This window comes from Equus caballus, chromosome 7, assembly GCF_041296265.1.
Source record: "Equus caballus isolate H_3958 breed thoroughbred chromosome 7, TB-T2T, whole genome shotgun sequence".
In the NCBI taxonomy this organism is placed as follows: domain Eukaryota; kingdom Metazoa; phylum Chordata; class Mammalia; order Perissodactyla; family Equidae; genus Equus; species Equus caballus.
Genome location: NC_091690.1, coordinates 95,621,114 through 95,633,747, shown reverse-complemented (window position 1 = coordinate 95,633,747; position 12,634 = coordinate 95,621,114). Strand labels below are relative to the sequence as shown.

Below are 12,634 nucleotides of genomic sequence, written 5' to 3'. Positions count from 1 at the left end.
ATTTGCAATGGAAATGCAAATAGCCAATAAATATATTAAAAAGTTTTCAATCACTAGCAATCAGAGAAATGTCCTTCAAAAACTAAGTTTTTTTTAATCTACCAGGCTGTTGAAGATTTGAAAGTCTTATACCATCCAGAGCTATTTAGGGGTTATGGAAACAGAAACTCTTGTACATAGCTGTTTGAAGTATGACTTGTTACAACATTTGTGGTAATTAACCTGATATCTTTTAAAATTAAAATATGAATACATTTTAATGCAGTAGGCCTACTTTCTGCAATCTATACTACAGATACACTGAATATACCCATATATTGATACTAGATATATATATATTTATGTCTATATCTATATTTATCTATAGCTATATTTATGTATGGTTATTCCTGCGTGTAGTGGGGAAGTTAAGTTAATGACTATAAATTTATGGTATATCCATACTATGAATATTACTACTCTATTAAAATGAATTATACCAATGTGTTTTGAGTTGGAGGATCCTATATATGTGCATAAATATTTTTTTGTATTCTTGTATGAACAAGAAGAACATTGACAAAGGACACATGCCTAATTGATACCATCGACTTCCTGTGGTGGAAGGGAAAGGGAAAGGGGAGAAGGATTGTTGATTTGATACCCTTGTGTTGCTGGTTTGAACAAGGCAATCCTGCAAAGTTGAAAAAGTAATAATCTATGCATTGGAAGGTGCACTAACCACTATCTAAAGCTGTAATGGGACCTTTTTTTTTTTATTTATTTTCTAGATTTTCTTTAATGTGTTTACATTATTTAAATAATGAAATAATAAATATATCCAGATTAAATAACAGCCATAATTTTATTCCTTCAAAAAATGAGAACTCAAGTTGAATGGCATTAAATCTTTACAGGTTAGTATATTTTAAATAGACTTTGTTGGTTATGGAATACATCTAAGTGAGTAAAATTAACTGAAAAGGTAATCTTGCAATATGAGCCAGAAAATTCCCAAAAAAGAAAAGAAAAATTATGTATTTGTGTTTCCATATACTTAGAATTTCTATTATAAAACTACAGCAAACAGTATGCCAAGAATAAGTAGTCATGTCAATAGGATAAATGAAGACTCTAGAAATACACCTAAGTTTATATAGAATTTAGTATAAGCTAACAGAGATATTTCAAATAAGTTTAAAAAAAGATGGATTTATTTAATAAATGGTTTGGGACAATTGGTTATCCACTAGGAAAAAAAAGCTAGGTCTTAATTTCAACCCCTTTATTAACAACAAATTCCAAATAGATCAACCATTTAAATAAAATCATAAAATGCCAACAAACAAACAAAAACTAAACAGCACACATACATCTAAAATATGAAAGAAGAATTAAAACAATGGGTGAAAACTCATGAGTTCTAAAGGAACTTTCTAAGAATGCCATAAATAATAGCAACTATAAGAGAGATATATCAATTTGATTATACACACATTTTAAAACCTTATTCGTGACACAAACCAGTATTTGAAAATGTCTACAACCTGTATAGCAAAGGTTAATATTCTTAATATGAGATAAAGATGACCAAATCAGATATAATGGCCAAGGGGATAAACACAATTAGTAAAGAAGAAATACAAATATATTTATGTATATTTAATCTCATAGTTATAAAAATGCAAGTAAATATAACAAGATATCATTTTTTCTTCCTCAGATTGTTGAGGATGGAACAATAACACACACACACACACACAAAAAAAACCCAAAAAAGCCAAAAACCCCTTCTTATACCTGGAGTGGTGGAGGAAATGGAGAAATGGGCATCCATTCACTTAGGGTGGGAGTACAAATTGGCACAATATTTCTGGAGAACATGTTGAAAAATTATCAAAATTTTAAATGTACATGCTCTTTGACACAGGAGCTCCATCCCAGGAATTTATCTTGAGGAATAATCAGACAAAGTATGTATGAAGATGTTCACCTAAGTGTTGTTTATAACAGTGAAGAACTGAAGCAATCCAAACATCCCTAGTTAGAGGACTGATTGTTTTTAAATGTCGTACAACATATAACAGAAATATGTGTAGCAATTATAAAGAACGAGGCAGAGCTGTATTTATTAACATGGAAAGATACACATGAGATCATTTTTAGTTACAAAGAAGTTTATGAAATAGCATGTTTAGTATGAATCTACTCTCAGCTAAGTTAGTGTTCATTTCCTCCTTTTGATGACTAAAACTGCTCAGCTTTGTTATGGCTGGAAGGGAGCCCGGCAATGGAAACCCACATGGTGCTGAGCAAGATCAAGCCCACTGTTGGCCTCAGCAATGCAAAAACCACTGAATTTCTGAATCTTACCTATGTTAGTTGCTCGGGCTGGCAGAGGCCTCCGCCACTGGGTGACAAATTTGTATGCATCCAGTCTGAGCTCAATGATATTGTTTAACAAAGCCAAAAGAGGAGCCAGAGGGAAAGCGGCAACAAAGATGGTGGTAAAACCAAACTGCAAGACTGCAAAGGGAGAGCGTGGGAAAATTAGTGCTATCAACTGCATCACTTACTGAGTACCTTCTTGGTGTTTTATATAAATCACCCTTAAGCTTTCCAGCATCCCTAAAGGTAAAAACGTGTATCCTATTTTACAGTAGAGGAAACCATAGCTCATACACATTCAGTAAACTTGCTAAAGGGTAGATTGCTAGAAAATTATAAAACCTGCATTCACACTCAGATCTCAATAGATGGAACGTCCCTGTGCTTTCCCCTCTATACCATGGTGGCAGCATGAAGGAAGAGTAAAGAAACAAGAAGTCAAAGAGGAGGCCGTGAAGAAAAATGCCTAGCTCTGGAAGGGACCAAGAGACCTAATGTTGCCCTCTCTTTTAATAGATGAGGAAACTGAAGGTGGAGAAAAAGCAAATGTCAGGACAACACACAGCAGATTTTAACAGTTGGAATGGGAATCTTCATTTTTTTTAATATAATTAAGCAAGTTTCTCAAAGAAGCCAAAACTCAGACTGAGTCTGTGCAAAGGTTCATTGTCAGAAAGAATTATTGCTGTATTTGGGTAGGATGGTACATTTGTTAGTATAGGAACGGGTTCTACTTTATTTTGTTCCTTTAAAATACTTCTTCAAAAGCTAAGTGCTTTCCTATGAGAAAAACCTTCATTTTGGTAAAGCGTGATGGCTGATGGAGGGCAAAGCGTGGGAGCCTTCCAAGGGCACTGCCTTAATATCCTCTCTAGCTCTGCTGAGATAAAGGTACAGATGTGTTTTAGAACACATGGGGTCAGAAAGGAGAGAGATAGTTTTCTCTCTTGAACCAAAGTCTGTGTGAAATAGAAAAACAGTATCAAGAAGGCCAAATAGCTCTGCAGAAGGTTCCTTCCTTACCCATTTCTAAGTACTCATCCATTAGTCCGTGAATATTCATGGGCTGCAGATTCCAATCATTTTCCCACTGAGGTATAGAAGCGTTTTGTATTTCTTGCTTAATTTTATGTCGTGACCACCAGTTCTGGATCAACCTACATCACAGGGCAGACAAAGGGCTTCTGAGATCTTACTTAAGCAACTGGTAACCAATTTATAATGTGTTAAGAAAAGAAAAACACCAACTACTCTGGGACTACACTAAGCATTCCTGAGAAATGGAGATATCTGCATGGTCTCAACTTCCAAGTTCAGCATGGGAGCAGGCCTCAGCCTTCCCAGACTCTATAAACATCTACATATTTATCTGGGAATTTATCCTCCCATACATTTAGGTGCTTCCTGATACTGATCAAACAAACATCCATTTCTATGATTCCTTCCCCCACCCCTATCGAGGAAAATACTTATGTTGCCTGTTGTGGTTGGATCTGAGCCCTTCATTGCTTATAACCCAAAATCTTTTGGGCTGTGCTCTCTGAACATGAGTAAAATCATGTTCCACACTCAATAACTGAGCCCTAGATAGGGTTTCAAAAGATGTAAGTTCTAGTCCCTAACCTGCAATGCATCAGCTGTGTTACTTTTATCAAGTCACTTCACTTTTCTGAGTTTATAAACATGAAGGGTTGGACTGTTAATGATTACGTTCTGCTACTACAGTGAAGAGTAATTTTCAGGCAATGGATCTGTGTCTGAGTCCATTTCTCAGACTTGGAAAGGAAGTAACAATACTCTTTTTCCTAGCCCAGGGGCAGTTTTGAAATTATGTCACAGAAACATCTTGGTATGCAGATATTGTGGACTTCTGGGTAATGAATTATTTTAAGAGTTAGATGAAAATTACCTCTAGGATAAGGTGAATCTCAGAGGACTTGGAGAACAGTACCTAACTCTAAATTTTAATTATCATGGACCTAGAGCTTCGGTGGGAGTTGGAAGAACAACCACAGCTGGACCAAAGCATCAGGCAGTGCTTCAACGTGCCTCCCACGGAGATGGTCTCTCAAGCTCCATGTGGAGAAGAAAAAGGGGCCAGGAGTTCTGAATTCAGTCAGGGCTGTTTGTTTATATTTTATTTATTTCAGTTCTGCTTAAGATTTCACCTGAAGAAAGAGAATTATGGCTTAAAAGTTTGAAAATCATTGCTTTTATGACTGGTCCACTCCTGTAGATTTTCTTCAACAAGGTCTTTGCCCAGCTATTGGAAAAACACCAACAGGATGTCCTGTGTCGTAATACCCTTGGGATTTGATATATGCAATCCACGGTGACCACTTGGGCAAGGCCATGGTGAAAATGTGCTGTCCAAAGTGCATGGTAGATACAGAAGTCCATGGATAATGAGAACAAGAATCATTCTTAATACTATAATGAGCCCTACAACACCTTGTCAGTGCTTATGAAGTACCCACAGCATGTAAGATCCTATGCTAGGCACTGGATACCTAACTCCCTCAGGTATTTTCATATGATTTTCCCAAAGCCCGTGTTTCAAAGAGGTGAGCCAAGGATAGGAAGAGATATGAAGAATGGACTGGGCTCCCCAATCCTTCATTCTTCTTCTTTCTTCATTTAGAAGAGATTGATTTTAATCTGCTTTGAAAATTGAGTATCTGCATAAAATCTCTTTACAAAATGTTCTGTCAGTTATTTGAAAAGGTTTAAAGACCATTGGGTCACCTCATTTAATTTTTATAAACCCCTTATTTTACAAATAAAAAAACATAATGTCTCAGAGAGGTCAAGTAAATTATAAGCATCTTTAGCTTATAGGGACAGAGAAGGAATCTGAACTTGGTCTCAGTAATTTCATAGTCTACGCTCTAAGACTGCCTGCAATTTAACACAATACTTTACAGTAGATTTCAGGGTTAATATCACCTGTGCAGCCCCAAGATCTCTGCTCAGAAATGTCCTGATACCATTTGTGGGCCAAAAAGGAGAAAGAAGCATGGTATAATTTGATGACTAAGCCTAAGCTATTTATATCACCAATTAGCAAGTTCTTCCCTCATAATTAGGAAATTTCTTAAAATAGTCATGTGTTTAAACTTGATTAGGCCTCAAAGCATCCATATCACAATATTCTAAATACACTGTATTTCACTGTATTCTAAAGGATAATATATTTTAATAGATGTAAAAGTGGGCATTCAGCATCCTTCTACGTCAGCATTTCACAGACAGTTAAAACTTATCTAAATGGTTAAAATAGAACGCTCTTATTTTGATGTTATCACAATAATCCTGTTCTAATGATTTTTTTCTTTTTTTGGTGTAACAAAGAGTACAAAACTTCCCCATCCAGGATTTTACCTTTGTTTTATTCTCTTTGGGCGTGGGGAGCGCAGATGGACGCTCTCTTTAATTAAACAACAATCACCTCGGTTTTTTGGTAGCCGAAAGAAACCAGAGAGTTATTTTTATCCTCAAGAACCTGGACTATCAATGATGTTTCAAGGACAGGAACGAGTGTCTTGATGTGTTGAACAGAGTACCAGTCACTCCACATCCATTATTCCCTTTAATCCTTCAACTGTTCTTGAGATGGATATAGCTGTGAATCCCATCTTAGAGGTGTGAAAACTGAGGCTCAGACAGGTTTATGAACTTACACACGGGCCTCCATTTAGTGAGGAGCAGAGCAGGACCTGAGCCCTCAGCTGTCTGATTACCAAGTGCAAATTTTTAACAACTATTCACACTACCTCTATCTTTCTTCTTTGTAACTATATAAAAGGCAAATTTAAAAATAAGTGCTCACGGGTATCCCAGTTCCATGAAGTTGTTCCATATTTGCTTCAAAAACATGATCACTCCCATCTGGAGGCAGAGGTCTATCAAACAGCCACTAGGATGACACTGAAACAGAACAACAATAATAATAATGATCTTGCTCTTCTGGGCTGGCTTAAACATCCCCACCTTCAGACTGTATAGCCAACTCTAAAACCAGGTCACATTATCTCAATGCATAAAGAAAATAAGAACACGGGGGCTGGCCCCGTGGCCGAGTGGTTGAGTTCGCGCGCCCCACTGCAGGCGACCCAGTGTTTCGTTGGTTCGAATCCTGGGTGTGGACATGGCACTGTTCATCAAACCACGCTGAGGCAGTGTCCCACATGCTACAACTAGAAGGACCCACAACGAAGAACATACAACTATGTACCGGGGGGCTTTGGGGAGAAAAAGGAAAAGAAAAAATCTTTAAAAAAAAAGAAAATAAGAACACGGAAGAAACAACAAGTATGAGGACACTTGATAAGGAAGTTTTCAGGAATTATATTGGAATATTGATGAAAATTATAACAGCAATAACAAGGAATCTAAATTTTAATGAGCACTTACTATCTACCAACCTCTGTGTTATGCATGATCACATTTAATGAATGTTCTGGAATCTATATATCCATTATCAATCAGGAGATAGAAAAATCTTTAATTCTATGGCAAAATGTTTATAATATATTCTTTTAAAATAACCTTTTTATCTCAGAATAATTTTAAATCATTAGAAAATTTTCAAAGATAGTACAGAGAGTGTCTGTACACCTCTCACTCAATTCTCCCCATTGCCCCTTACAGTACCAAGGTATATTTATCAAAGCTAAGAAACTGACATTAGTATATTGCTATTAACTAAACTCCAGATTTTATTTATAATTCACCAGTTTTTCAATTAATACCCTCTTTCTGCTCCAGGACCCAATCCAGGATACCCCATTGCATTTATTTGTCACGTCTCCCCAGTCTCCTCTGGTCTAGACAGTTTCTCAGTTTTTCATATCCTTGACAGGTTGGAGGCCTTCTGGACAAGTATCCTGTGGAAAATTCCCCAGTCTGGGTTTGTCTGGTGTTTTCACACATTTAGACTGGGGTTACGTATTTGAGGGGTGGAGGCAGATCACAGAGGTGAAGTGTCATTTGCATCGCGTCTCATCAGGGGCTACATGATATCCACAAGATATCACTCGTGACATTAACCTTCATCACTTGGTTGCTGTAGTGTCTGCCAGGTGCTCCCACTGCACAGTTACTCATTTCCCTTTTTCTACCTTTTCTTTAGAAGTGAGTCATTAAGTCTAGCCCACTCTCAAGATGGGGGCAGGTGTTAAGCTCTACCTCCTGGAGAGGAACCATCTACATATATTATAATGTATTTTTATGTAATAAAAACATGCCACAAAATAGTTTGTCAGCATGATCCCAATTTCGCCTTCTCTCTGTCCTCTGCTTTTTTAGATTTTTATTAAACATTAGCATCAGAAATATACACAAACAAAAATGTGATTAAAATGAAAATTGCAATCGATGGGGTTTGCTTGAAAATTTTGCATTATAGAAGACATTTGGGTAGGAAAGTGTGGGTCTGTTTCTTTGGAAATGGGTTCATGTCCTGCTCATAAGGATGACAGTCTCTATAGCTTTGATCCAGTTTCTATTTCTATCAAATTGGGACCAGTGGGACTTCAAAGGGAACAAATAATTAGGACACAAAGAGCCTGCTTTTCCAGTTCCAGCTCAGTAACTTAAAACTCTCTAATCTGAGGCAGAGAGGAGTTTGCAGTGGTGCTTTTTGCAATGTGAAGTCTCAATTCTCCCATCAAAGCATGCCCTTTCTTTCTAGGATGAATTTAGGACCCCCTGAACATTGCCACATATATATGATAAATGGGTTTGGTAGAATGTCTGAGGCAGAATAATTACAAAGCTACAGAAGCAGATCGTACATCAGCTGCAAACTGAAACTCTTCATTTTTGTAGAGAGACTCAAAGAGGCAAATTAGCTTGCCAGGATCATGCAGTGCTGACTCGCAGTGCGGAATGAATACCTGGGTCTCCAGCACCCAGATCCACTGCTCTTCTACATGACGCTACGATGAGCTCTATTTACCAAATGCATTTGTCGCCTGGAAGGGCTGGCTTAGCAAAGCATATTATTACATGGGAATGGAGAAAGAACATCATCACAGAACCATGTGGTGGCATCACTTTGCACAATGGTAGGAGAAAGTAGGGAGGCTGGATGATGGGTCATTTATAATTTTGTTGAAATTGACCCTTGATGACTTTGTGATTAATACAGCAGAGAAAAGAATCCAGCAGTTTCAGTGGGTCTGTCCCCTTCACATAATGATTCCTGTGAGATAAATTCAGCACTTCAACCCTCTAAAATTCATTTGGCAAACAGAGTCCATACTTAGAATGAGTGATGGGGCATGGATGAGCGTGGAGGAGACCCAGGCTGTCATTCCAGTTACACACTCAAAATCATATAACCTCGGACAACTCAAGTCTGGGTGCCTTCACATATTGTTCTCATTTGTTCCTCATGAGAACCTAGTGAGATGTGTGTTGGTATCTCCATTTTGTAAAAGATGAAGCTAAGGGGCAGATAGGATTATCAGACTCCAATACGCATGTTCCTTTCACTTCATCCACTTTTGTGTGTTTACTCTAAACCCAATTTACATGTGAGCCAGCAATCATTCAGGGATCTCTTAACAAAATCAATTTCCATTATGTTCTGGATTGCACCCATGTGTTACACAAAGGTGGCTGGAAAGCACTGTGTTCATAGCATAGACTCTGAAGCTAACTGCCTGAATCAAATTGACATCAAATTGATGACTTAATCAATTTATAAACATGTTTCTATAATTGTAGGCAAATTATATAACTTCTCCAAGCTTCTGTTTCCTCATCTGTAAAATGAGTGTAAACTACAGTTTTGTGGGGCTAGTGGTTAAGTTTGGTGCACTCCCCTTCAGTGGCCCGGGTTCGTTTCCTGGACACGGACCTACATCACTCATTGGCAGCCATGCTGTGGTGGCGAGCCACATACAAAATAGAGGAAGACTGGCACAGATGTTAGCTCAGAGCAAAACTTCCTCAAGCAAAAAGAGGATGATTGGCAACAGATGCTAGCTCAGGGTGAATCTTCCTCAGCAAAAAAAAAAGAATAGAATTTTTGTGAGGATTAAATGCACAAAGAACACTTAGAAACGATTGATGGAATGTGTTGACATATAGTAAGTACTCATTAAATATTAGATATTATTCTTTGTATATAAGATTTACATAAAATATTTATGTGAGATATTATATAGCACAGTATGAGGAAAGTCCAGGATCGTCAGTCACAAATATTCTAAATAAAATTGTGGCAATTTTTCCTTTCTTTATAATGGTTACCATTATTTGTACCAAGGGTTTTACATGCATGATCCAATTTAATCCACCTATCACCAACACTACTGAGATAGCTATTCTTACCACAATTGACAAAAGAGAAAGCTGAGACTTAGGGATACTGAGATCAAGCGTTTGAGTTGGGCAGGTTAGGGTGTAGACTGTCAGACTCCAAAGACAGATATTTGTTACACGTCACGGTTATGTCCTTTTCTTCAAGACTACTAACACCAATCAATGAAAGGAAAGAGACTTCCTCATTTGTACACCCCATATTACCCAGCAGAGCCTGGAAGAGAGCCTGTGTCAATAAATGCTTGTTGTAATCTGAATTCAGAGTGTCAGTTCTTATCTTCCATTATGTACCCTTTTTATATCTACACTTCTAGGGTTTCTAGCATCTATCACAAACCCACATTTTTCATTTCAATGACTTTTTTTCAACATAAGTAATACTTTTTTGGAACATATGGCCACTACCTATGTCATATATATTGTGGAAAATGTCTAGGATGGTTATAAAACATTTTTCCTGACACCAGTATTATAATTCTTTCCCTGTGACTTTCAAAGGGGAATCATGACTTCCAATAATTTCACAACTAAGAGTAAGCACATCCAATTAAACAAAATTATTGGTGGCAGCAGTTCCTAAAATGGCATTAGTATGCACATCTACCTGCCTGTAACCACTCTGTGCCCCACCCTACACTTGCTCACTCCAGTTGAACACTCCTGGAAAAAAAGGAAGGCTTGGGTCTCAAATTGGGTAGATGAAAGGCCTTTTAGCAAACATAGTCACACTTTTGGGCTATGAAAGAAAACTGCATGTTTGATTTGGGGACTTCTCAGAGGCCTGGGATTATGAAAGGCCTTAGTCTGTCTCTGGCCAATAGAATAATACTCAGGTAGCTTCGAGACAGAGCATAGATAATATCAGCTACAATTTATAGAGTGCCTACCCAGCCCAGGGGGTGTGCTAATTATGTGATGCAGATTTTCCCTCATCTATCAACATCTTTGTAACCCAGTATTTCTATTGCCAGTTTACAGATGAGGAGACGGCTTTTCAGAGAGGTTAAATTGGGGACAAAGAATTAATAAGCAGCAAGGTTAGCAGTTGAGCCCAGTTTTCTGCAATATAAAGCATAAGTTCTTATAAAGCTTGAGGCTTTGTCCATGCATCCCAAGCAATTTCTAGAAGACTCTGGGGAGACAACATCAATGAGGGCTCCCCCTGAGTTTTGGGGACTTTTTAGACAGAGAGTAGGAATACTTCTATCCTCAGTTTTCTCGGGAAATCTTTCCCTAGCCTCTCTCTAAATTAAGGTCTCCTACGAATGCTACCTTCTATTAAACTGGATTTTACATTAGAATAATTAAAACAATTTTGAACTGGAGAAGAAATAAACAATCTAACCAACGAGACTGAACAGCGTCCAGAAACAGACATGATTTCAAGATATAAAATGGGATAAATCTTCGAATCTCATTTTGCTGAGTGAAAAAAGATATTATTTATTAAATGTGTGGCTGCCAATTGAGGCAAAAATCTTGATTACTCTTTAAAACAACAACAAAAAACTCCCAATGGGCCAAAGATATCAATATTTAAAAGAATAACATTAGTGAAAAACAGAAGTGTGAGATTTTTCTTATTTCCAGAATGGAGAACACATTTTTGGCATGATACAAATCCCCAAAGCCATTAACATCAGTGAAATTTTGATTAGAAAAGGCTATACAGTTTTATAAGAAATGCATCAAAGTTAAAAGATATTCAAGAAAATGGGGGGCCAGCCCGGTGGCGCAGCGGTTAAGTTCACATGTTCCGCTTTGGTGGCCCAGGGTTCACTGGTTCAGATCCCGGGTGCAGACATGACACTGCGTGGCAGGCCATGCTGTGGTAAGCGTCCCACATATAAAGTAGAGGAAGATGGGCACGGATGTTAGCTCAGGGCCAGTCTTCCTCAGCAAAAAGAGGAGGATTGGCAGCAGATGTTAGCTCAGGGCTAATCTTCCTCAAAATAAATAAACAAACAAATAAATAAATAAATAAAAGAAAATAAGAAAAGGAAAATGGGAAACATATCTGTAGCAAGTTGGAAAGATTAGAGCCTCATTTTATTTATAAATTTAGGGCAGAAAAAACCAGTCTAATGAAAATGAACAGGAATAGTACACACATAGATGCACAGAAATACAAAATGTCCAACAAACATATGAAAAATATTCTCCATCTGACTCAAAATTAAAGGAATTTAAATCAAAAGAAGATATCCTTTCTAAGAAATAACAAGTGTTGGAGAGGGTGTGGAGAAAAGGCAACCCTCATACACTGCTGGTGGGAATGTAAACTGGTGCAGCCACTATGGAAAACAGTATGGAAGTTTCTCAAAAAATTAAAAATAGAAATGCCATATGATCCAGCTATTCCACTACTGGTTATTTGTCCAAAGAACATGAAATCAATAATTCAAAAAGATATATGTACCCCTATGTTCACCGAAGCATTATTTACAATAGCCAAAATGTGGAAGCAACATTTTGATCTGTGCCCATCAACGATGAATGGATAAAGAAGATGTGGTATACATATACAATGGAATACTTCTCAGCTACAAAAAGACAAAACTGTGCCATTTGTGACAACATTGATGGACCCTGACAGCACTATGCTAAGTGAAATGTCAGAAAAAGACAAATGCCATATGATTTCGTGCATATGCAGAATATAAACAAACAAACAAACATATAGATAAGGAGAATAGATTGGTGGTTACCGGATAGGAAGAGGGTGGGGGGAGGGCGAAAGGGGTAAAGGGGAAAATATGTATGGTGACAGACGAAAACCAGACTATTGGTGGTGAACACGTGGAGTCTATACAGAAACTGATATATAATAACGTACACCTGAAATTTACACAATGCTGTAAGCTAATATGACCTCAATAAAATAATTTTTTAAAAAAAGAAGATATCCTTTTGACTATTCTATTCACAAAAATTA

General features: G+C 37.4%; 1 protein-coding gene across 9 annotated transcripts in view; it reads right to left on the bottom strand.

The window, feature by feature from the left end:
• Positions 1–12,634, bottom strand: part of ANO3 (anoctamin 3) — a 451,605-nt gene that overhangs the window by 17,653 nt on the left and 421,318 nt on the right. For all 9 annotated transcript variants that reach the window (XR_011440741.1, XM_070273456.1, XM_070273457.1 and 6 more), the window contains 3 exons: positions 6,197–6,294; positions 3,391–3,524; positions 2,353–2,505 (listed from right to left, as the gene is read on the bottom strand). Coding sequence is in view for 8 of the 9 variants with exons in the window: in XM_070273456.1 (XP_070129557.1) it covers positions 2,353–2,505; positions 3,391–3,524; positions 6,197–6,294 (385 nt within the window). In the remaining variant the exon portion in view is untranslated. The remainder of the gene's footprint in view (positions 1–2,352; positions 2,506–3,390; positions 3,525–6,196; positions 6,295–12,634) is intronic.